The following is a 26,934-nucleotide window of genomic DNA, read 5'->3' as shown; positions in this document are numbered from 1 at the left end:
AAAGGCTATTAATTATATTTTAAAACTTATATATATTTATAATATATATTAAATATCTTAATATATAACTGCTTGAGCATGATTTTAAATGTTAGAGCCAAGAGTAGACTTAATTATTAAACGAGCTTTATTATTATTATTATTATTATTATTATTATTATTATTATTATTATTATTATTATTATTATTATTATTATTATTATTATTATTATTATTATTATTATTGTAGAGATCTATCTAACAAACTTAATATATTTTTATACTAATCTTTTCAAATTTTGTGAGCTTTCAAGTCTGAATGAATAATTTGATTCTTGGACAAGTCTATCAATGCAAAATATTGTAGCTATTAACTCAATTTCTAATTAAAAATCAATTTGAATTTGGATAAAATTCTATTGATTAGAGATTTACTTGATGTTTAAGTTTATTTAAGGAGAAATGTACTTAATAAATAAAAGTTCTTATTAAATAGGAATTTTTTATGATCAAATAGTACAGCTTTATAATATTGATGCCATTTGTTTCATAAATCATAAGCAAGTAAACAAGTGAGGGAGAATGGGATGGAGAAAGAAGGAACAAAAAACATTTTTCTTGTAATCTCTTGGATTTTTCTTTCATGGGTTTATATTGGGTAAACACATGGGCAAATATATGGATTCCCTAATGAGTGATAACTTTACATGATTATAACAATTTTTCATATAGTGAATTTTGTCTTTGGTGGCTTATGATTTTTCTTCGATTTTGGAGTTTTCATGTAAATTTCTTGTAATGTGCTATTTTTCAAGTTCTTTGTTACTATTTTGATATTTTTGTTAAACTATATTTGGGTAATGAGGAATTCAACACTATTAAGGTATGTGATACTATTCATGTCTACGAAAATTATGAAAGTTTCACATGCAAATTCTTCGTCAACAAAATGATAAATTAAGCATTGTTGTTGTCAAATTTTCAACAAATATAATTTTTAATTTCTTGAATAATTATAAAAAATATAGTATCTTTCATTTTTAAATATTAACAATCTTAACCTTTCCCAAAAGCATATACATATATATATATGAGAAGGAATCTACTTATAATAGTGTAATTTTTGTTTTTTTTTTTAATTTTTGAATCAAAATTATTAAATCTAAAAGTATTATTTTGGTTCAAATGAGTAATGAATTTAACTTTTTTTAAAAAATGAAAATATTATAAATCTCTCATATATATATATATTTATTTATTTCTCGATCTCATCTCAAAAATAGACATGTAGGTGTTAAATGGGACTTATTGGACTAACACAACCCATTTATTTATATTAGTTCATGTGTTATTGAATCATGCTGGTTTAATACTATTTTTTAATGTGCCGTGCTAACATAGTTCATAAAGGCTAAAGATAAGGCCTAATACAGCACATGACTTATAACCTTCATGGGTTATACCGTGTCAAGCATAGCATTGTTTTTTGTGTCGAAATAGGCCAAGCACAACCCATTTATAGTTTTTCAATTTTTTAATTATTTTTTACAAAAATTCATCTATTATTAAAAATAACATGTGGAGATAAATAAAAATAAAATCAAATAAAATTGACATATAATTTATGTGATTGGACAAAATACCTACATCTACGAAAAAGAGTAATAGAATCCATTAAATAAAAATATTAAAATTATAATCCTAGTATTTAAAAAAAACACACTCATACATATAAAAGATATTATAAGATACGAAATTATTATTCTATTTTTTATTCTCATCATCTAATAATTCACTTATATAATGGGTTGTCTTGTGTATTTATTTTATACCTTTCATTCTATAATAATTTACTTTATTAATTGAATTTGTACTTAACTATAAGTCTTAATTTATTTTTATCATTTTATTTTTGCTAATTATTAGTTAAAAATAATTTATCTATCAATAATATAAATATTTAATAAGTAATTTTAATATAATTTTATTTTATACATTACCAATAAATATCAAAAATAAATATAATTTCATTGTAATGTAAAAAATAATATAAATACACTCAAAAGCTAAGAGCCCACTTATAAAAATTATAAGCCAACATAACAAGACTAAAACTAAAACTGTAACTCATATCGTGTTAACCCATGTGTCACTTATTGACATGACTTTTATTTTTAAAGGATTGTGCTACACACATATATATATATATATATATATTTGACTCATTCTGATTACTTAACTGCAAATTATGTCAAACAGATATATATCATGTAGAATTATATTATGTCATGGACCGTCAACCCATTCGACACCCCTAACCAGACAAAAAGATATAAACTGGAGCGGGTACTGGGCCAGTTTCGAACGCAAGCAGCCCGTTTAAGTTGCGCGGTAACCCGAAACTCAAGCCGGATTGATCTCAAAAAAAGAAGAGCGCGTGTTGGGACCAACGGAAACCATAGCGCCTAAAACTATTAGATATACAAAATTTTCCTTAAAAAAGTAAAGCAGAGAATTCCTTATGGTTGATGTTCCATGGATTCTCTCTTTCATTTTCTCTTTTGAACCTTTGAATATCTTTGTTTTCAGGAGTTTTGCCACCATTTTTTTCTCATTTTGATGTGATTTTTTTTCTTTTTGGTTTTCTTTCGGGCGTTCAAAAAAGGGTTTCAATTGATTATACTTGCAGATTGTGTATTAAAATGGTTCATGTTATCAGGCAATGCCAAGTAGTTTGATGAAAGGGAAAGGGATTGAGAGGGATTTGGAAGGATATAGAAAACAAAAACATAAGTTTTTGACATTAGGCCAACATTTTAACATAGGACAGGATTTTAGTGTTTTGAATATTTAGCTCTGTCATTTTAATCATTTGAACATAGAAGAAAGATAGTTTTTCATTTACTGTAGGAACATTGTAGAATTCTAATCGAGATTCAAATAGGAAAAGAAACAGAGCAGGATTCAACATATATAAGTTTGACCATAGAGGAAGGAGGATGTCGGACTCGGAGGAGCAGCCACTTGATACTTCTTCCGAAAGTGAAGAGGATTCATCCGGCTCTTCTCCTACTCCAGACGACTCAAGCTCTGATGATGACTATGGCAGTCCTCTTTCAGGGAGTTTACAGCAATCAGGAGATGATAATTCAACACCAGCACCCTCTCCAAGTTCAGATTCATCAGACTCTTCCCCTCCTGATGATTCTTCAGATGAGGAATCATCTTCAATTCCTTCAGACTCAGAGCCACCTGAAACCTCACCACCCCCACCACCACCACAACAAAAAATGTCACCCCCTCTTAAGGTACCGTCGCCACCATCAGCGGAAAGTTCTCCACAATTATTACCACCATCATCATCCGGGTCACCTCCTAGCCCTCCTAAGCAGCAATCACCACCAACTTCAAGCAGCCCTTCTCGGGAATCATCAAAATCTTCACCAGAAAAATCTGCTCCTCCTTCTCCTTCTGATCCTCCCGACTCATCAGAAAGTAGTACTTCACCACCCCCACCTTCTACTAAAACCTCAAAATCACCACCTTCAGCAAACTCCCAGTCAACACCTTCACCTCCATCAATAAATGGATCTATTACATCATCACCTGGTTTTTCTCCTCAAGCACTAGCTCCTCCTGCACCAAGCCCACCCAAGAGTCCCTCTAACTCAAGTGATGGATCTTCCCAATCAGGAAGCTCTAGTAATAACAGCCTAAACAGCCCTCGCTATAAAGTTGTGATTGGTTTGGCAGTGGCGGGTGTTTTTATCATTGCATTCGTTGCCTTGTTTTTCTTTACAAGGAGAAGGAAAAAGAGACAACCAAGTCCCTATGCTAATTACATGCCACCACCTGCCAACTTTGCAGTGAGTTCAGGTAAAAAGTTTGACTATCTTATTTTTTGTGGTTTTAGTTTAGTTCTTTCTGTTTAATTTAACATTTATCTTAGTTATGCAGATGCATATATGGGACATTCTGCCCAAAAAGATGCCGCCTATTATAATTCTAAACTTCATGGCCAACAATCAAATATGGTAAACAGTTTTGGGAGTCAAAGAGGACAGAACTACCATGGTCCTGACTCGGGTATTGTAGCTGGTTCTAAGACATTTTTCACCTATGAAGAGTTGATGGAAATGACCAATGGATTTGCTCGTCAGAACGTTATTGGTGAGGGTGGGTTTGGATGTGTTTATAAGGGATGGATGCCAGATGGGAGAATTGTGGCTGTTAAGCAGTTAAAAGCAGGTAGTGGACAAGGGGAGCGAGAATTCCGGGCCGAAGTTGAGATTATTAGCCGTGTTCATCATAAACATTTGGTCTCCTTGGTTGGATATTGTATTGCTGAAAATCAAAGATTACTAATCTATGAATTTGTTCCAAATAAAACCCTTGAACATCATTTGCAAGGTAAGATGGTTATTTCCCTGCACCCCCAGTCCTCCCCACCACCCTCCCCCCCCAAAAAAAATTGTACTATGTTCTAATATTGTGAAATATTCATTGTGCATCAGCTAAAGAAATGCCAGTGCTAGAATGGGCCAAAAGAGTCAAAATTGCTGTAGGGGCTGCTAAGGGTTTGGCATATTTACATGAAGATTGTACGTATCTCTTCAAGCATTCTGACAAATTACCCTCTCCTTCTCTTCAATTCTCTCTCAATATACATTTCTGTTTGAGAGAAACGTATAGGCATTCACATGTCAGAATCACTATCTTGTTTCCCTTTTCAATTCTTAAACTTTATGCAACTCCTATGTGATCTTAGCTGTAGCCTTTAATTTTCCATTTTTAATTTGGATGTCCTAGTTTGAATTCAAGTTCCTACTTTGCCATTCTGAGTCCTTTTGACCCCTGTATGTCGTTGATGACTTGTGTGATTGAAATTATAAGGCCATCCTTTAAAAACTCAACTGGTACTAATATTTCTATTCATCTGATTAGTGTTTCTTACCTTCCTTACTATGTGATCTATTTATAGGTCATCCAAAAATTATCCACAGGGACATTAAGTCAGCAAACATTCTGCTGGAAGATGATTTTGTAGCTAAGGCAAGTGAATCTTATATCCTTTGTCAAGTTCACTCATGCAACTTGGGAAAAGTTTTTTTCTCGATCCTATTTTTGAAGGCTAACATTACAATACAGGTTGCAGACTTTGGACTTGCAAGACTTAACGACACTACTCAGACCCATGTTTCAACTCGAGTCATGGGGACATTCGGGTATGTCATGTTTTCATCAGTCGAGGCTCTTTTATGGGGTTGGAATTCATCTGTTTTTCTCCAACTTTCCTTTTGCCTCTCTATCTGCCGACTTTGTAAGCTCTTATACTAATTATAGAGTAAAGATTATGCATGAATAATTAATCTTTTATTGGTGATTCATTTGCCTTTCAGGTACCTGGCACCAGAGTATGCATCAAGTGGGAAGCTGACGGATAGATCAGATGTTTACTCATTTGGAGTTGTGCTTCTAGAACTTATAACAGGGCGAAAACCCGTTGATTCAACTCAGCCTTTGGGGGATGAGAGTTTGGTCGAATGGGTAACTTTTCATAAAATCCTCAGTTAGATTAACTCTTGAAAGTGTTTCTACTTTAACATATTTGTGAAATTTCAAACTGAAATACCAAAAAAGAAAAAGAGAAATACTGTAATACTAAAATGATGTCTTTATGAGTCGCCCTAAGATTTTGTTTTTCTTTGCTTCCAATTGAGAAATATTATCATAATTTTGGCAGGCACGACCACTCCTCATTCAAGCACTTGAAACTGGCGATTTTGGTGAATTAATTGATCCACGGCTTAAAAAGCGTTACGTAGAGAGTGAGATGTATAGGATGATTGAGGCAGCTGCTGCATGTGTTAGGCATTCTGCTCCAAAGCGGCCTCGCATGACGCTTGTAATGTTAATAAACGTCATCCGTTTACCTGTCTCTGCTGCCGCTATTTGTTTTTGGTTTTTCACTTTTCATGCTTAGTGGAAAAAAGATATATTCAATACATTTTATATATCTTTGTGGTGTCATGCTATGTAGTATGAAGGGTCAAACATTGAATAGTTCTTCAACATCTTATAGGTGGTAAGAGCACTGGACTTCGAGGGAGGGTCTGATCTTTCTAATGGGGTGAAATTCGGTCAGAGCACTGCCTATGATTCTGGCCAGTACAGTGAAGAAATTACAATGTTCAGGAGGACGGCACTTGGCAGTGACAACAGCTCGGAATTTGACATGTAGTGGAGAATACAGTTCCAGGGAAGTATCACATGGACAGCCAATTTTTTGAAGTCCCGGTATAGTTCGTGTGAATTCACAAGTGGCGAGTCAGAAACTCAAACCTTTAAACTAAATAGTGGCGAGTACAGCGGTGCCCCAGAGAACTAAGGTGGTGATTGCTTCAAATGAGGGTCAATTCCCATCGAGACATTCGTTGAAATGAGTTATTGTGCATAGCAGTCGTATTTAAATGTATAGATTCTTTTCTTTAGTTCCCTTGAATCATAATTTGAGCATAGGGAAAGCTTGTAAAGGGAAATTCTTATTAGAGGTATTAACCGGAGATGGGTTCAGTTTTGAGTGAATAATCTCATGAAGCTTCTGATCCCACTGTAAAATCTAGATTCTATTAAACCAAAAAAAAAAGATATGGCAAATACTTGTGTCAGTATTTCTTTCCGTCTCCCCTGGGAAAAAAATACCTTGCTCATTAGATGAATGTCACAACCTTATGTCATGATTGAGGTTTAAAAAGAGTTTAGATGAATGTTACAACATTTCTTGTCACATTTTTATCAGGCTGTACGGATTATGTGTATGCGGTGATGGCGTGTACTTCCCTTATTTATCATTCGTGATTGAAATTTGTAGTTTTCTTCTTCTACAAAAAATTAAAATCAATCTTTTTTGTTTTTTTTTTTTTTTTTAATTTAATGTTGCGGACTTGTATTGTAGAAATTGTTGATTAATATGGAATTTTGATTTGTTTTCCCTTAGATCTTTGCCATATGATAAGATCAATATAATATAAGCAAATACATACATGTGCAAGATCACAAAATAAGAAACTAGATGAGGCTAAAAATTTTGGAAAACAAAAGTAAAGAAGATAAATAAAGTGGCAACAACAACCGGCCAAGAACTTCTTCATTTTGTGCCATATCATGCACTGGCCTTTAACGCTTCATCATCAACAGGCTTAGTTTCACCTTTGATGTCCACATGCCCATGCATTCTGAATCCTGTGAGATCCCCAATTCCAGGCGTTATAAATCCTGTAGGATCCCCATGTTCAGGCATTGATCTGAACCCTCTGGGATCTCAATTTCCGGGCATTTTCAAACCTTTGCTGTGATCACCATGGCCAGCTGGTTTGGCGGTAGGAATCCTCCCATCAAACCCGAAGTCTATGTCCCTTTCTTTAGGAGGGTAATTATGGTTTTGGCTTTGCTTGGAGGGTTTTGTTTGGCTCATGTGCCGGTTACAGAGTCTTCCAAGAAAGCAAGCTATAGCTGATAAAACAATGATTACTGCCAGCACTATAAAAACTGTTCCAAAGGATCCATCCGAGTGAGAATGAGATGGGGATGCCTGCCCTGACACACTATTTGGGTAAACGACAACGGGTTGTTGTGTCTGAGGCTGCTGTGTTTGAGTCGACATTTTTTAGTCCTTTTTCTGGTGTAAGAGATGAGGAGATGGATGAACTTAAACTTAATGTAAGTTTTTGGCAGGGAATGAAAGGGTTACGATTTTGTATGAGTCTGCAGCTTCTTGTTCTTTGAGGGCAGACAAAGGGATGATATGGAGCAAACCCTTTAAACAAGCAAGAACATTTGCCCGTAACAAGAGGTTATGTATAAATGTGGATTGGTTTTCAAGACTTCAAGTACTTGGTTATTTCCAGTTCAAAAAAGCAGGAACTTTATTAAAGAGACAAGACAACTAAAGATGTTCCTGTTGTTGTTCTTTAATTTAATGCTGAAGACGGGACACTTGCATTTGCTTTGTACAGAGAGAAAGTAAGATTTTGGTTGAGCCTTAATTAGGACAGGCACAATCTCCAGCAAACACCAAAGTAATTTAAGGGCAGCGTTTGTTTATTCATCAATCATTGGATTGGGTCGATTCCGGGTGTAAGTCATGCGTGCCAAAACCCCAAACGCTTTACGCATACACCTCTGCACTTTGCCATAACCCAAAATTGATCACATAAATATCTCTTGAAAGGGTGGTTTCTACACACTTTTTTTGAAGAAGAAATCTCGTTTGTATATGTAGTAGTGGTATAACTTTTGACTTTTTGAGTGTTTAAAATTTTGGATTTATATCTGAATGCTATGCACTATTCATGCATAGATGCTATATATTATTAATAAATTATAATTTATTAAAATTTTAGAATAAATTTATATTTGATATATTATTAATATATAGATTTTATATTTTATAAGTACATTAGATAATGTTATCTTATTAATAAATAAATATTAATTTTTAAAATAAATTTATAAAAGTAATATTTTTAAAAAAATTTGCTCATGAAGTAATATTATTCGATTAACTTCATTAATGAGATGATATCATCTTATTTACTAAATGTTTATAAAATATATATATATGATAGTCCATCAAATATAAATTTTTTAAAAATTTAAAAATTAATTTTTTATAAGATATTATTATCTAATTAATTAATAATATATAATATCTATACACTGATTAACTTATAATATAAATATTATATTAACTTAAAATTATTAAATTAATTTTAAATCAAATCAATCATGATTCATGAATCAAATTAAATATTAAAAAATTAATATTTTCATATAAAATTTTGCTCAAATATAAATATTAAAAAATTAAACCAAAATAAAATTTAAAAAAAATTTATCTCGATTTAACTCATTATCATTCCTACGTAATATAATTTTATAATCGAAAACTGAAATAAGGCCTTTTAAAAAAAATGTATTGAAATCAGGTTTAGATATTTAGATTAGTGGTCAAAGTTGAGGGCTTTGCAGCAATTCTGGAAAGAGAAAGTAGCGGGGACTCAACATTGGCATTTGAGCAAATCGAATCCACCCATGTACTATTTATGTCTTTAATGGGGTCACTTTTGCTTGATCGTCGAATGCTGCTTTTATTCCTTTTCTTTAACAAAGTAGGGATTCTATGCCTTTTAATGATTAGAACAACCATCTAATTTAATCATAACGCACTTATTAACAGCTTGGTACAACTACAATTGCACTTTGGGCATCCCAAAAGTAGTGTTCAAATGAGGTCTTGCCACGTTTTATGTGCAAGCAGATTTAAACAAAAACTAAAGTTTAAGTTAGGTTTAAGTTTCCAAAGTTTTTCTTTAAAATTGATTAAAAAAAACTAAATTTAAACTTGATAGATTCACAAAGTTGGACGAAAAACTGAATATATCTAAAAAGTTAATTAAAAATTAATATATTTTAGATTCAAGTTTCATAAATGTTTATTGAACAATGAAAATTTTGTTAAAATTTTTAATAAAAATAATATTTATATTTTGATATATTAACAGTATATAAACTTTTTATATTATCAGTAAATCATAAATTATCGCATCATTAAAGAATACATTTTTAAAGATAAAAAGTCTTAAAATTTAAATAATAAAAATTAACTTCAATTTTTTAAGTATTTTTCAACTTTCAAATTTTCTTATTAATGATATATAAATATGTGGTTCATCGATAATGTATAAAGTTTATATATTGTTAGTATATTAAATATAAACTCATAAAAATAGATATATTTAAATAAAGTATTAAAACATATTCAAATTATTTGAAATTTTGTATATGTTCAAGCTACAGAAACATGGTAGATCTAACTTGTTGATGAATATGAAAGAATGACAATGCTTTAGGCAAAAAGTATCTATCCAATTTTACTAGCAAAAGTGAAATCAAACGATCAATTAATCACATAAGAGATAATAATTTAACATGATTCAGTCCAAATGACCTATATTCACATATGAGAAAAAAGATTCACTAGTTATAAAGAATTACAAATATACAAATCATATCAATCAACCACTCAACAATCATTACCCATAAACCCTCTCAATCTCCTCTAATCCTATGAAATATTTTTAACTCAAATAGATACATATTTATGTGCATCTATGCACTATCTTTATGTGGACTGTCGCATCTCTTTTAGTCCATTTACATGTACTATACATGTGTGGACTCTTTTAATTTTTTTTAATCTACTCACAAACATAACATTCATACACCAATAAGACATAAATCTTCAGTAATCTTATAGGGCATTTATCCCATAAAACCTTACAACTCTTTTATATTTTTTTCTTATACCGAACCCTATAAAGACTTTATTTATTTATGAGTATACAAACTTACCTATTAAGAATCTATTTCTTTTTAGAATTTTTCTTCAGTAAGTCTTCTTATCCATTAAGTAATATCTAACTAATCTCAAATAAATTTGTTATTAGATTTGAGTCACTATTTCTAATAATCTTTACCTTGACTTAAATTTCATTAATCATTTATCTTCATACTAGACATGCTTAACTTCACCTATAATAAAAAAGTTTCATAATCATCTTCTCTTGTGTGTCTTCACACTTCATGCAAATTGATCTTCAATTTTTAAAACATGAACTTGAGCTCTTCTCTTGAATTAAGCTTTTCTAAACTTACCTCTTCTTATGATTTGAACCTTCAGCTTTGATATCACTATTAGGCAAGAAACCTCTATCTAATCAAATCAACGAAAACGAAATCAAATGATCAATCAATTACACAAGAGATAATAATTAACGTGGTTCGATCCAACTTACCTACGTCTACAGATGAGAAAAAAGATCTACTAGTTGTAGAGAATTACAAATATACAAATCATATCAATCAACCACTCAATAATCAATACATATAAACCCTCTCAATCTCATTTAGTCCTATAGAGTATTCTCAACACAAACAAATACATATCCATATACACTCATACACTATATCTATATGGAGTCTTTCAGTCTCATTTAGTCTACTTACATAACCATAACTATGTAGATTCTATCAGTTTCTTCTAGTTTACTTACAAACATAGCCTTCATACACATCCATAAGACGTAAATCTTTAATAGTCTTATAGGGTGTCTATCCATAAAATTTTACAACTCTCTTACATCTTTTTCTCATACCTTAACCTATAAAGACTCATTCTATTTATAAGCATACAAACTTGCCTATTAAAAATCTCTTTCATTTTAGAATTCTTCTTTTGCAAGTCAAATTTACCTATTAAGAATTTTTTTCCTTTTAGAATTCTTCTTCTGCAAGTTTTCTTATCCATCAAGCAATAGCTAACTAATTTCAAGTAAATTTGTTATGAGATTTGAATCACTATTCGCAACAAAAGCAACAAGAGCAATAACAAAGATATTCTGCATTGGCTAAGCGGATAGAACTAAAATAATAAAAAATGAAAAAGTATATAAAACCTTTCAAACCAAATTAAACTTAATTTAAACTAAATTTGCAATCATAATTACTTGTCACACACCGTACATTCAACAAACAAACATTACTTGGTAAGTTTGGCATGATTTTTGAACAAATCCATTAAAATTTAAACTCATTTAGTTTGGAGTTATATGATGCAAAATAAAAAAAAAAATGTTGACAATAATGAGAATTCAGGGTCTTTTAGTTCTATTTTCATTCTTCTTACTTCTTTTATCTGAAGCAAATGCCAATCTTTTACCTCTTTCTGTTAGATTTGTCTATGCATAGTTCATTTTAGGATTAAAAATAAAAATGAAGTCTTATGATTTATGTTATTAATTTTTGGAGTTTTAATTTGCTTTATTGCAGTTACTACAACAATGGGAATCCACTATGGCTGTATGGCCAATAACCTCCTAGCAACCTTTGAAGTGTTCAACATTCTCAAATCCAATGACATTAATTTTGAGTGTTCAAATCTTTGGCGATGATCCGATTACTTTACAGTCCTTTCTAAAAATCAAAATCAAACTCATAATTGGTGTCCCTTTGCCTCAAGCACCCCTACTTTTGCACTCTAATGGCTCCAAACCAACATGCTCGCTCATATTTTTTCAAGCCAAATCCACATTATTGTAATTGGAAATGAGTTTTTCCTATGTGGTACCTAATCTTTATTAAGCCCTTCAAACACTAAACTTTGATAGCACTTTAAAGTTATCCTTACCACAAGTAGCATCCATGCTTTCCATATTGTACCCTTCATCTCTCGAAACCTTTTATCATTCTCTTCGATCTGTTTTGCTTCCTTTACTAGGCTTCTTGTATGATACTAAATAACCATTCACGGTATATGTGTATCCATACTTTAGCTAAACAAGTAGTTTGAAACATGTATCTTTGGACTATCATTATTTAGAAGTGAAGACATGGTATGTTGATGCATGGCAATATTTTTGAGGCAAGCACAATACTAATGATGTTCATTATGCATTCAAGAAGGAAGGGTTCATAGAAGTGCTAGTGGTTTTATCAAAGGTGAGACAACCAATATGGAAAATGTGTTGGTTTAGAATGAGAATAAAGTAAGAAGATTGGTGAGTAAAGTAATGTTGGAACACTAAAAAAGCCTCAGGTAAGAAATTAGTTTTACTTGTGTTGATTTTTTCGATGAGAATGAGAATGGTGGAGCAAGTGTGAAAAGCATTTTGGGATTTTTGAACCTGATAGGTGAATTTTTTTTTTTGTTATAAAAGACATTGCAATAAAAAGACAAAGGAAAAAAGTAGCAATTGTTGAGATTTAAATTTCAAATTGATTATATATCTATTTTTTAAAAATGACTTTATGAACTAACTAAACTAAATTTCAAATTCGTCAAAGTCTTTTTTTATTTTTTAATTCGATGAACCTAAAATGAACCGTTGTTAAATTTTATTGAGAAAATTAAGTAGATGTAAGATCCATTTGGTTTTGTGTTTAGTGTCAGTGCAATGCAATTAAGATATTTTGCATGCAAGAAAAATGTTTGGATAGGCGATTCAAACTTTTCATCTGCACCATGTCCTTCAATCGTCATTAGAGCCAAATAAACCAATGGAGATTTTCAACTAACGATTGAAAGAAAAAAATCCTCAAATATTCTCACATGCTTAACACAATATCTAATTTTATCGTCACCGCTGCTTTTAATTTTACTAAAAGTTCAAAGCAAATCTCATCATCTATCCAAATGAATCCATAGTCAATAAATCTCATTTCTCTTTTTTTTTTTTTTTTTTACTTTTTATGTCTTTAAACTTATTGGAAGCAGTGGTTATCTTTTGTGAAAAAAATATTTAACCCGCAATCAAGCAATAGTAATTCAAATGTAATTACAATAAGAATAAGATTTGAAAATTTTGTTTTCTTAACATCCTTTTTCATACAAAATAAATAGTCATAGACAATAATTTTTTTTCTTCTGAAATACCAACAAAAGAGAACATATGATAAATAATAGAAAAATATGACTGCATCTTGCAAATCATTTTATGGCATAGTTAATGAATTGCTACTTAAACAAATATTTTGTTTTAAGTTTTTGAAATTACTAACACTATAATTAGTCTTCAAGGAGTAAACTAATTATTTTAATATAAAAATAATAAACAAAATAAACAAAAACATTATAAAAATTTAAAAATCTATAGTATTTCATATATTAAGATTCCACTTTTTGTTATTTTTTCATGTTACATTATGAGTGTTTTATTTTTTATTAATTATTTGATTAAAATGTATGATTTTTAAATTTTTTGTAGATTATAAATTTTTTTATAAAAATATTTAAAACAAAAGAAAGGAAAAGAGAAAGTAACTTTGTATTTTTTATTTTATATCTTTTTTTATATTTATAATAATTATTATATTTTTGTTATTCTATTTTATTTTATTATAGATAATTAACAATAAAAACTCAAGACTTATAAAAACACACCTAATTACAATCTAACATTGGACAAACTCTCACATTCTTTTTGTAAATCCAATTAAAACCCCACTCATTATGTCCCAATCCAATTAAAATCCAATTCACAATAACCTATTAAACCCTATAACTTATTAAATTTTTTTATTAACTAATAACTGTTTGATAAAAACTACCATTTAATTGAGAGTAGAAAAGATATTAACAATCTCACAACGTCCATCTAAAGATGATATTAATTAATTCTATATCATCCGAAAAGGGCTTATATAAATGATCTTTTATTATTAATTAAATTTCATTATTTGAAATATTGGAAAGTTTATAGATTTTTTCCAATATTTTGATAAAATTACAAAAAAAAATTTTCTCATTTCAAGAATATTAAAAAATCCTATATTCAGAAGCTTTGTTGTGAGATTAATTTAAAATTTTATAGAAATAAGTTTATTCTATTTTTATTTTAAATTTACCAACCTATATTTTTTACTAAATATTTTATTAAAAGGTAAATAAATTATTTTTTTATTAGAATACTTCCAAATCTTTCCAACACTTGTAAGATTCTAAGAAAAATCCTCACCTAGGAATTTCAAGCATCACTTGCTAATTTTTTTTTAATTTCATCAATGATCATTTATTTCATAATTTTTTAAAATTTATATGATGCAAATAAATAAATAAATAAAATTATAAAAAATTATAAATTTATTTGTTTAATGCCTATTTCTAATTTTTTTTTTTATATTTGTCAAATGATCAAAACGTGTTCCTAATCTAAAATTTTAAATATGTATGCAAATAAAAAAAAATTAATAAGCAAATTAATAAACAAAAAACAAAACTAAAACTAAAAGGAAAATTAAAAAATAAAAATAAAATATCAAAATTTTAAAAAAAGAAAAAATTGATTGCCATGTATCCTAAACAAATAAAAAAAAAGTACCCAAAGTTTTTTCTTCAAATCACTCAATCCAATTTGTTTCTTATTTTAATTAACCCTCTAATAATTTTTTATGTCTCATATTAGGTGTGATTGAAATTGAGAAATGGGAATAACTTTAGTAGATTTTATTAACATTGATGTTTACTAGCAAATTTTAATGTTAAAAAAAATCAAAAGCTAATAGAATATATAAAAAGCATTAATACGTAATTTACTCCCTAAATTATACCTTTTTTATTATATTCATATTCAGAGAATAAAATTCACAATTAAATACTTGAGTTTGTATTTTTTTTTTAAAGCAATTTATTCCATTAGACTAACTCCATTAATAAAAATTTGACATGGCTTTATTGACAAATAATAAATTGCAATGTGTCAAGGGAATGCCAAATTAATTTACATGTAAGAGCAACTTTATGGGCTTCATTGTCATGTTTGAAAGAAATATTTAAATTAAAAAATTGTTTTCACTTTTAAAATTAAAAGTTTTAAATGAATCTAAAAATTAAAAATTAAAAACTTGAAAATTTTTAAAAAAGAAAAGAGAGATGATATGAGAAAATGCATGAGGGAAATGAAAGAGAAAAAAAAAGAAAAAAAGTGTGAAGGAAAGCTGATCTATCATCAATCTATCTTAAATAAACCAAATCGACAATCAATCTTTCTCTTTTTATCCTTCAATTTCCTTTCCTTTTCCTATTTCCCTCATTTTTTAAAAATTTTATTTTTTTTAGATTTTTCAAAATTTCAATTATTTTGGATTTTTTTTATTTTTTTAGTTTTAAAATTTTTACTTTAGGAATAAAACAACAAAATAGATTTTTATTTTTTAAAAATTTTTAAATAAAAGAACCTAAAAATGAACAAGAAAAAGATTTTTATTTTTTATGGATAATATTCATTTAAAGAATTTAAAAAAAATTAAAAAGGAAAATATATTTTTTCAAAATTTTAATTTTTAATTCAAAAAATTGAACTTAAAAATTTTCTTATGCTAATAATCTTATATTACTAATTTCATATATAGTTAATTTTATATCTTGTATGTTAGTAATTTCATATGTAATTAATTTTATATCTTTTTAAAGTTTAATATGTAATTTAATATGGGCATTCTAATAATTTTGGCTAATTATGATAAAAAGGCATTCCTTTAATTATGGTAGGAGGGGCATTATAGTAATTATGATCAATCATGGTAAGAAGGTATTTCCGTGATTATAATAAAAAGATAGTATAATAACTTTTACGAAGTATGTTAGAGTTATTTTTGTAATTATGGTAGGAGAGTATTATAATAATTTTGGCTAATCATAAAAAGGAGAAGCATTATAATATATTTAGACATGCGTTAGTTGCTAATAAATTAATTAAAGTAGCATTATAGTAATTTTCCTATGAGATCATTTTTAATGTATTGTATAGATTTATTTTATTATAGTAATTTAATAAATAAATAAGTTTTATGTAATTTTCATGAAGTAATGGCAATGATATTTAATAATTTAATATGTTGTTAATTTTATATTACGGTAAATTTTAATATGTAATTTAATAAAATTATTATAATAAATTTCAAATAAAATGCCACGTGTCATTTTGTAATTATGGTAAGTGGACCGTTATAGTAATTTTGGTCAGTTATGGTAAGAAAAATATTTTCATAATTATGATAAAATGAGCATTATAGTAATTTTTATCAATTATAGTGGAATGGTCATTACAATAATTTTAGCCAATTATTAGAGTAGGAGTATTATTATACTTTTGGACATGTGTCAAACAATTGTTAAATAATTAAAGGGGTAATATAGTAATTTTTAAGAGATTACTTTTAATTATAGTTGGCTAATTATGATAAGAGAAGTATTTTCGTAATTAAGATAGGAGGGGGTATTATAGTAATTTTGTAATTATATTATGAGAGGTACTATAGTAATTTTAATTGATTATAAGAATATGGATATTATTGTATTTTTAGACACATGTCAAATAATTGGAGAGGTAGTATAGTAACTTTCAAAAGGAATGTTTTAATTATATACTATAGATTATTCTATTGTGGTAATTTGCTTGATTGAATACAAATTAAGTATTTAATTGTGAATTTTCATTTTTTAGATGCTAGTACGACAGAAATTTAGTTCAAAGGTAAATTAAATATTAACTCTATTTAAATTGGGGAATGATTAACTTATATCAATATAAAATTAAAAAGTTTTACATTTTTTTAACTATTGATTTTAATATATCAAAGGTATAAGAAAGTCAAGTGTAAAAGAGAAAAAATTAGATTAATCTCATATCTTGGATCTATTAAAATCAATTATTAGAAAAAAATGTAAATTTTTTTTTGTGTTAATTGATCCTCCCTATTTAAAATTGTGCTATATATTGTTTTCAATATGGTATAAGGTAGGCGTTTGGAGAAAATTAAAAAAAAAAAAGAAATTCAACACCTTTTTTTCTTAAGTGTCACTTTTATATTATTCATTTATAGTAAATTTAAGAAAAAATATTTTTATTCTAATTTTTCTATAAATAACAATGGTTTATAAAACACTCTTTAGCATTTATATAGGGATTAATCAAATATTAAAAGCTTAAAAATTAAATTTTAAAAAAATTAGTTGACCAGAAAACAGGCAAACAAAACTTTAAAGTCCAAAATATTATATTTTAAACATAAAATTATAATTTTATAATTAAAATAATAATAATAATATATATTAAAATGAAAAAATTAAATAAGCTTACAAGTCCATCAAATCAAACATTAAGATGTTCAAATTCAATTCCTTTAGAGATAATTTGGAGAAACGGTGAGATTGAATCCAATGAAATTAAAAGTAGTGGTGGAATTGAAATTAGTTATTTGTAACATTGAATAAATTTTATGATGAGGTATGTGTTTGGATACAAAAGTAACTGTGACAATAAAGTGAATTATAGCAAAAATAATAAAAAATAATTATTAAGGGTATTAAAATAAAATTTATATATAGCAAAAATTTTAAATGATTTAACATTTATAAAATTAATAAATAACTAAAAAATTATTAAAGTAATTTATATCAAATAATAATTTTATTAATAAATAATTAAAAATTAATAAAAAGTAATATATCAAATAAATTTTTTATTATATTATATTAATAAATTTATTTTATTATTTTTAAATAAAAAATAAAATGGAAAAAGAATAAAAATATAAAGAAAAAATATTTTTAGAAATTACAATATTATGTAAAGGGTAAAAATGGAATAAAAAAATGTGACCAATTGGCCACTAGACGAAATTTCATTGATAGCTAAAACTCACAAAGCGCACCACTCCATTAACACCCAGACGGGTGATTAGTGCAATTGGCACATATTTTATAGCAATACCCTCCAATTAGATGTGTAACTGATTCCAAACGAATTCTTAATAAATGGAGCTATTTGAACTTGAACTTAGTTCCATAATTATCAAACTAAGTTCAAGTTTGGGAGCTTTTATTTACACTTTTATTTTTTTTTCTTTACACCTAATTTTTTTTATTATAAAAATACTTTATATGAAATTACTTAATTAACTTTTGACAGATTACCCTTTAACTTCACTTATTTTTGGTTTATAGTGGTTTCAGAAATGGATATCCAAAAAGTTTAAAAACCTTTAGGATTTGTACTTTTTGAAAATTTAAAAACCCTTTTGAAATTTATATTCAAAAACTCTTTAAATTTTTCATATACACTTTTTAAGAAACTCTTTAAAATTTTCAAATATACAAATTTAGAAACTTGTAAACTTTAGTTTCAAAACCCTAAGCCTTACACCCTAAGTCCTAAACCTAACCCTAACCCCTAAACCCCACATCATTTCATTATATGCGAAATTGTTAAATTATTGAAATTTTTTGAATGAATTAGTTGAGTATTTGATAGTTGAGTCTTTAAACTTCCCAAATTTGCATTTTTATAAATTTTTAAAAGTTTTTTTTATTTTCATATTCAAAATCTTTTAAATTCGAAAACTTGTAAAGGCATACAAAAAATCATTTCTGTAGGTCATAATTTTATTAAATAAAAAAACACAAATAGCAAACCATAAAACACATTAAATCATTCAAATATTATAAATAAATTACTTCTATATTGTAATGGATAAGTTGGAACTATTGATTTTGTCCTAAAATTGATAATTTCAAGCTTTGATTTAAATGAGAATTGAAGGAAAGAAGAAAGGAAATAGTTTTAGGGATTTAGGTGTAAATGATGGATGAGGATAATAAAGAAAGTGTAATTTTAAAGGTTTAAGGTGCAAAGAATATAAATAAATTTTGAAATTTAAATTTGAGGTGTTATCCATAAAATAAATTTTATTCATTTTGACTCAAACTTTGACCATCATTTAGAGTGCCATGTGTTAACACCACATTTGCATTTTTTTATTTTTTATTTTTTACTTTTTTCTTCCTTTCTTCCTTTTTTTTTCCATTTTAATATATAATATATATTTTCCTTTTTTTTAATTTTAAGGTAGGGTTTATTTGATATTATTGATTAATTTTTTTAATTTTATAATCCTTTATATTTTTTGTTTTTACGTTTTAATTATATAACTTTGTTCTTGTTTTATATATAAGTATTATTAATAAAATTTATTTTTGATACATTAATTTAATAAAAAGACTATATTTATATATAATTAAGATGTAATTTATATTAAAAATATATATTAATGAACATTATACTAAATTGAAATTATTGAATTAATTTTGAATCAAATATTGTCAAATGCATATAGCATAAATATGTACTAGGTTGAAGTTGAAATTGAATAGAATTATTAATGAAGTGGATCGATGTTAGGGCAAGCTTAAACTCTACACTCAACTCATTGACATTTCTAAACAAAGGTGTTCATGTGGCAACTCAATTTTACTTTTTTGTTTTCCTTTTTTACTTTAGCCATGTTTCCTTTTTATTTTTTCAGTCTTAGTTTTAGTTTTCTTTTATTTTTTATTATTTTTTAACTTTTTATTTTAATATTTATTAATTATGTTTGGATTTTTTTAATTAAGTGGGTTAGTTTCAAATTATTGATTAAGTTTTTTTTCTTATTTTTTTCATTTATTTTTCTTTTTTAATTATATTATTTTTTAAAAAAGAATACCAATGAAGTTGTCGACGTGGCACTTAGGTTTGGCATTTTTTTTTTTTGGCATTTTTCTAGTATTTTAGTTTTTTAAATTTATACATTAAATTTTTTAAGAAAATGAAACCAATGAAAGTGTTCATGTCACACTTCTCATTTGGCTTCTTTTTTTTTCCTTATTTAATTTGTTTTTTACACTTTTGTCTTCTTTTAATTGGATAAATTTGTAAAAAAATGAGTCAATGAAGCTTGGGGTGATAAAATAATCTATTTTTGACGGGTTTCAACTCGTCCCAATCCAATAGTAACGATTTTTTAAATTAGGATTCGATTGAGTGGAGTGGTTTTACTTTTTGAAAATTGTAGTTGGGTCGAAGGCATATTTAATGTGCTTTAGCAAAGATATGTATAAAAAAATATATTTTTTATTATTTTTTTGGTTTTATATTTATATATATATGTATTATATTAATAAATTTGTGTCAAGTCAGATCGAATATGTGTTACACATATATATGTTGTGCATAAACAAAATTCGATATCAAGTTAGAGTTGGATAAAATTATTAAAGAACAGGGTTGGTGTTGAAACAAGCTATAGACACCTAATATTGTAAAGACAAATTCTAGCCAGTTATGAGACCTTTAAAATCAGACTCAATTCATGACCAATATTTACTTAAGATTAACAAATTTTCAAAATTGAATTTAGGATCAAGTTACCCCAAATGCCCATTAGTCAAACCTAGTCAAACAAAGTTAAACCTAGATAAAATTGGTCAAACTCGGGTCAACTCTTATAATTCACAATTGAATAGGATTGTTTAGGCATGAGTTAACAATTTTGTGATTTTGATGTACCAAGAGCCATAATCACACCTCGGAAGAATAAGATTACAAAATAACATTTAGGGGTATTTTTATAATTTAACCTTTTTAATGTTAGTTTTTCGTGAAAAAACTTCAAATTATGTTTTAATATTATTTCATGCTTTTTAATGTATAGAGAACTCTTATCGCACCCCAAAATGATTGAAATTACCAAAATACTCTTTAAAGGTATTTTCGTAATTTGACCCTTTCGATATCATTTTTTTTGTGAAAAAGCTTTAAATTATGTTTTGATATTATTTCATGATTTTGATATATTAAAAAACTCGGATCACACCTCAAAAGAGTTGAAATTACTAAAATATCTTTTAGGGGTATTTTTATAATTTAACTTTTAAAATGTGATTTTTTTACGAAAAGCTCAAAATAATTTATCATGATTTTTGATGCATTAAAAAGTTTGATCATATCTTGGAATGGTTAAAATAACTAAAATGCTCTTTTAAGGGTTTTTTTGTAATTTAACATTTTAAAGATTGGGTTTTCACAAAAAGCTCTAGATTATAGTTAGATATTATTTTATGAATTTTGGTACATTAAAATCACAATAACAAAGATAAGATCATATGCCTTTAAGAAAATCATGCAAAAGGGCTAAAAATATTAATGGGGCAAAATAGTATTTTCCTATCAAGTTAGTTGCACTAAGAGTCACATTTTGTATTAAATTCATTATGGGCCATTGATCTTTCAGGGGTTTAAATTTTAGGGTCAAAGGTGGTTGCTTGATAAATAAACTTGTAGGAGAATAATACTAGCCTTTGGATGAACTTTGATCAAAAGGTTAGGAGATTTTAACTTGGCCTTTAAGTTCATCATATAAGGTTGGAAAAAGAAAGAGGCAGCTAAAAACTGGTGTGAAAAGGAGGAAAAAGTGAAAAAAAAATTTTAAAAGAAGCTTTAAAGGTATAATCTTTTATCCTGACTTCCATGCATTCTCTTGCAACTTCATATTCTTTTATATAAGTTTTCTTTGATTTTTGCGAGTTTTCAAAAAGGAACAACTTTTTCCATAATTATTTTCATCCATATTTCATTTTTGATCTAACAAATTCAATTAACCAAATCAATGGTATAGTTTGAAATAAAAAAGATCAAGAAACATTAATAAGTCCACCATTGTGGCAGCCATTAATGCTTTTATACTATAGTTGAACCTTCTATTGGCTTGTTCATATTATTTAGTTGCTTGAATTGATGTATTATGTTGTGAATGTAGTTGTATTGATTGTTACGTGTATGAAGTTTACTACTTTTAGGAACTATGTTGGTTGTTTGGCTAATATGAATGTTTCTAACATGTTATTTATTGGTAGTTTCTTACATGTTTGATAAAAATCTTTTAATAATAAAAGGCTTTTACAAGGTAGTTTTTTAAATGTTTAATGTATAGTTTAACTAAGAAAAATGATAGAATAATTGTAAAGGAGCTATGGAAAGCTCTCGACCTAGAATTTTCATTGCTTGGCCAAGATTTTCAATTTCATTCATGGCCAAAAAGTTGACATTTCATGTTTGTCTGCTTGTGTTTTTAGTTAGATTTTTATATTTTCTATGTGTTTGATAAAGTTTTCAAAGGATACAAGTGTTGAATGAGTGAATTTTCTAAAAGGATTTAACCTTATTTTTATGTGTTTTTGTTTAATGAAAATGGTGGATACATAGTCCCATATGTTTGGCCAACACAAAGAATGATTGAATAGCTTTAAAGGTTTCGGTTTAGCCCCCATCCATGGCTTAGCTAAACCTAGACCCTAAACCAACCTTTAAACCTTAAATTAACCCAAACCCTTAAAACCTAACCTAAATCTTTAAACCCCAAACCAACCTTTAAACCTTAAACCTAAACTAAATCGAACCTAATCAAACTAACCCAAACCTTCAAACCCTAACCAACCGCACATCCAAACTGAACCAACCCCAAAACCCTTAAACCCTAATCAACCCCAAAACCCTAAATATAAATTGAACTAACCCTAAACTAAACCAAATCAAACCCTTAAACACTAATGCCAAACCTCTGAACCCCAACCAAACCTTAAACCCTAACCAAAACCCTAAAAGCTAGCCCTAAACCCACTCTTATACATTTGTATTTAATTTTAATAAATTCTTATATGCATTAGCAATTTTGAATTGTCATTGTATTCATGCATTTATATTTGTCATTATCTCTTTGACTGTCATGCATATACTATATATCATTATGGTCATGCATCGGTCATACATTTCATGAATAAAATGTTTTAAGAAATGTTTAAATAATAATAATAAATAAAATAAGATAATATTTCAAGTAAAAATAATCATTGAGATCTAGCTTAAATATAGTGAGATTCTCAATGGTCATTATTTATGCAAAATATTACCTTGATTTTGTAAGGCATCTTGAAAACTCTTAAAGTGAGCGACATTTTTGAATTCTACTTAAATATAGAGGAGTAAAAGAAGTGTTTCGAGATTTAGGATTTTTTCATTTTGATCCAAAATAAATGGTTTTATTTTTTCTTCAAGAATAAAAATGATTTGTTTTCAAGACATAAAATTTAAAAAGATTTGATTTTTGGAATGAATAAATAAAATTGGGGAATTAATTTGCAAACACTCAATTTTTCATACAATCGATTAGTACCGTTTTTAACTAGTGCTATGGGGTGTTAATTATTCTTCATGCGTAATTGACTAGTGCTATGGGGTGTTAATTATTCTTCATGCGTAATTGACTCCTGAACCCAACTCTATTTTCAAAGACCAAAATATCTTTTTATTAAATTTTAAACTTAATTTAATGTTTTATTAAAATGATAAATTTTTTAGGTAGCCAATCACACTTTAAAATAAGATTAAGGTATGATTGACCACCTAAAGTTAAGGACATTTTTGAAAACTTCTAAAGTTAGAGACATTTTTGAAATTCTGCATAAATATATGGGAATGAAGGAAGTATTTCGAGATATAGGATTTTTCATCTTGATCCAAAATAAATAATTTTATTTTTTTTTTCAAGATTTGTTTTCAAGACATAAAATTTAAAAAGATTCGATTTTTGGAATGAACAAATAAAATTAGGGAATTAATTTGCAAACATTCGTTTTTTCATGGAATCAATTGGTACCATTTTCAACGAACATTGTGGACTAATTTTTCCTTACGTGTAACCCGACTCCTGAATCCAACTTTATTTTCGAAGACCAAAATATTTTTTTATTAAATTTTAAACATGAGTTAATGTTTTATTAAAAGGATAAACTTTTTATATGGTCAATCATACCATAAAAAAAGATTGGTGATGATTCATCAGTTTTCATATTTTTTTAAAAAAGCTTATTGTATTTTTGTCTAGTGGTCGGGTTTCCGAACCTGCACAGTGTGACACAAGCTTAAATCCATATTGACTTGACTTGTTGCCATCTTTAAATGAAGGTGTCCATGTGACACTACTTTTTATTTTCTTTTTTACTTTTACCCTTTTTTCTAGTTTTAGCTTTCTTTGTTTTTTTTTTTTTTTATTGTATATTTTAGTATTTTTAATTATGTTTGGAAAGATAAATGGTCAATATAGGTGTCCACGTGGCATCTCTATTTGGTTTTTTTTTTTGGGCCATTATCTTTATTTTTTTATTTTTTGTTTTTTTTCTTTTTGTATTAAATAAAATTTGTAAAAAAATTGTTTATCGGAGGTAAAGATAACAAAACAAATTATATTCAATGGGTTTCGATCTATTTCGATTTGGATGATTTTTTTGAAAACTGAGATCAATTAGAATCGAGATGATATTTTCTTTTTTGAAAATTATGGTCAAGTCAAAGGTGAGTTTGGAGTGTTCTACCTCGAACCTTCTTCGTATATAAATAAAAATATATTTTTATTATTTATTTAGTTTAATATTTATATATGTATTATATTAATAAAGTTATTATTTAATATATTAATTAAATAAAAATACTACATTTATATATAATTTAAATATAACTTATTTTAAAAAACAATAATTTTATAAATATCATACTAAATTCAAATTATTAAATTCATTTCGGATCAAATCAAGTCAAATGTGAGTATAAATATATATGTCGAATCAAGATCATGTATAAAAAAATAATAATTGGATACTAAGTTTTAATCGGAGTGGGCTTGAATTATTAAAGAGTCAAATTAGAATCGGGGGGAGAAAAACTCACATTTCTCGACCCGTTGCTATTTTTAAGTAAGAAGTTCATATGACAACCTAATTTGTCTTGTTTTCTTTTTTTTTTTTTTTGGCTTTTTTTTTTAGTTTTATTTTTTAATTATGTATCTTAATATTTCTTAACTATGTTTAGAAACATAAATTAATTAAACTAATGGATATGAATTTAATTTGTTTATATAAGATGTGAGAATGAAATGCATACATTATATACAAATTAATTGATAAATTTTCAGTGATCGTTATTTTTATTAAAAAATTATAAAAAATTATACTCACTATTCATTAATTCATCATTAATATTATTAATTATGAACAAAAAATTTAATTTGCAACTACATACATATATATTTTTAGTTAATAATGACATGCATAAAGTAAAAATTTGAGTCCATGTTTTTCTTAAAGAAAGGACTATTTATACTCTCATTTTCTGTCTTTACACCCCACTACTATTAACACCCATCCTTTTTTTTTTTTTCACACCTCAAACTAAAACACTAATTTCATAAAAAACCAAACACCCTACACCTTGTTCTTTTCTATTTCATTGAAACCTTAAACCTTTTAAGGATTCAGCTCAAAATCATGCTCCAATCTTGATTTTGATGTTAAATAGCTTAGAATTATAGGTAAATCATTTTTTTTTTTGTTTTTTCATTTGATTTTGTGTTTAGTTTTCAAAAATCTAGGATTTTAAGTTTAGGGGTGCGATTTAGAATGATGATTTGAGCCTTCCAAAAATATGTTTTTAGACTGTGTTGAAGGTTTTCGCAAATGGATGTCCAGAAAGTTTTTTAACATATAGAAAATTCATTTTTGGAATCCCTTTCCAGAAATCAAGTTCTGAAAACCTTTAAGAATTTTCGAAAGTATATTTTTGAAATTTCTTAATAGTTTCTGGACATTTATTTCAAAAATCCTTAAAAAAATTTTGAAAATGGATTTTCGGTACACAATAACCTTCAGCTACCAATAGAGACCAAATAACTTTTCAGTATGCAATAATTTACCTCATTATGTTATTAGCAAACTGGTAAATCTACCAATAGGGACTTTAAATCTTTTGCTCACATGCAATGTACGTTCAATAACGTTTGTAACATTTTATAATTCTGACAAATGTGCATATGAGAGGAATTATTAAGTGTGAAAAGGTGTTTGTGCAAATTGGCTGCTACACCATGTGTGAGTGTAAGTGCGATAGAGCGTGATTGTCTTATTGAACATGGTGCAATAGCCACTTGTATGAGTATTCTTCACAATTAATGATTTCTTTCAAATGCACATTTGTTAAATTAATAAATGTTTTGAATATTATTGAACGAATAATGCCTGGTTGAAAGATTAGATATTTTTACTGTCAGAATTAAATATCATATACGTTAAATAAATAATTAGAAACCCGTTTGAAGATCGTAATAAAAAAATTAAAGTAAAAAATTACTTTTGAAAATATATTTATGGATAATTATATTGCTTTTAAAAAATGTATTTTTAAATAATTAGAATGTTTATTGAAAATAAATTTTCCGTATAGTTAATAAATTTTCGAAAATATGATTTTGATACATTGAACAAATTTTCAAAACTTCATATTTAATAATTTACTAGAAGGAATATAAATAATAAAAAATAATTAACTAATAAATATTTAAATAATTTTTTATTTGATTAATTTTATGAGTTGTATTAAAATTTTTTTGGGCTACAAATAGTTATATTTTTCTTAAACAAATTTAAATAGCTCGCATCATTTACATTTTGCACCCTAGTCGTAAGATAAATTATTA

At 27.1% G+C, this 26,934-nt stretch overlaps 1 protein-coding gene and 1 pseudogene across 1 annotated transcript; one reads left to right on the top strand and one right to left on the bottom strand.

Moving 5' to 3' along the window:
• Positions 1-2,483: 2,483 nt before the first annotated feature.
• Positions 2,484-6,646, top strand: LOC111282236 (proline-rich receptor-like protein kinase PERK12). The gene is made up of 8 exons (XM_089761478.1): positions 2,484-3,855; positions 3,937-4,389; positions 4,494-4,580; positions 4,961-5,031; positions 5,128-5,204; positions 5,379-5,526; positions 5,723-5,884; positions 6,062-6,646. The coding sequence occupies exons 1-8, from the start codon at positions 2,979-2,981 to the stop codon at positions 6,218-6,220; spliced, it is 2,034 nt and encodes a 677-aa protein (XP_089617604.1). The 5' UTR covers positions 2,484-2,978; the 3' UTR covers positions 6,221-6,646.
• A 158-nt stretch (positions 6,647-6,804) lies between these two features.
• On the bottom strand, positions 6,805-7,960 carry LOC111281532 (uncharacterized; annotated as a pseudogene).
• Positions 7,961-26,934: the final 18,974 nt, after the last annotated feature.

Source organism: Durio zibethinus, chromosome 5 (genome assembly GCF_047325235.1).
Source record: "Durio zibethinus cultivar Kanyao isolate XHJ-2024 chromosome 5, ASM4732523v1, whole genome shotgun sequence".
Lineage (NCBI taxonomy): Eukaryota > Viridiplantae > Streptophyta > Magnoliopsida > Malvales > Malvaceae > Durio > Durio zibethinus.
The sequence above is the reverse complement of the archived record's forward strand: the minus strand, read 5'-3'. Positions and strand labels throughout refer to the sequence as shown.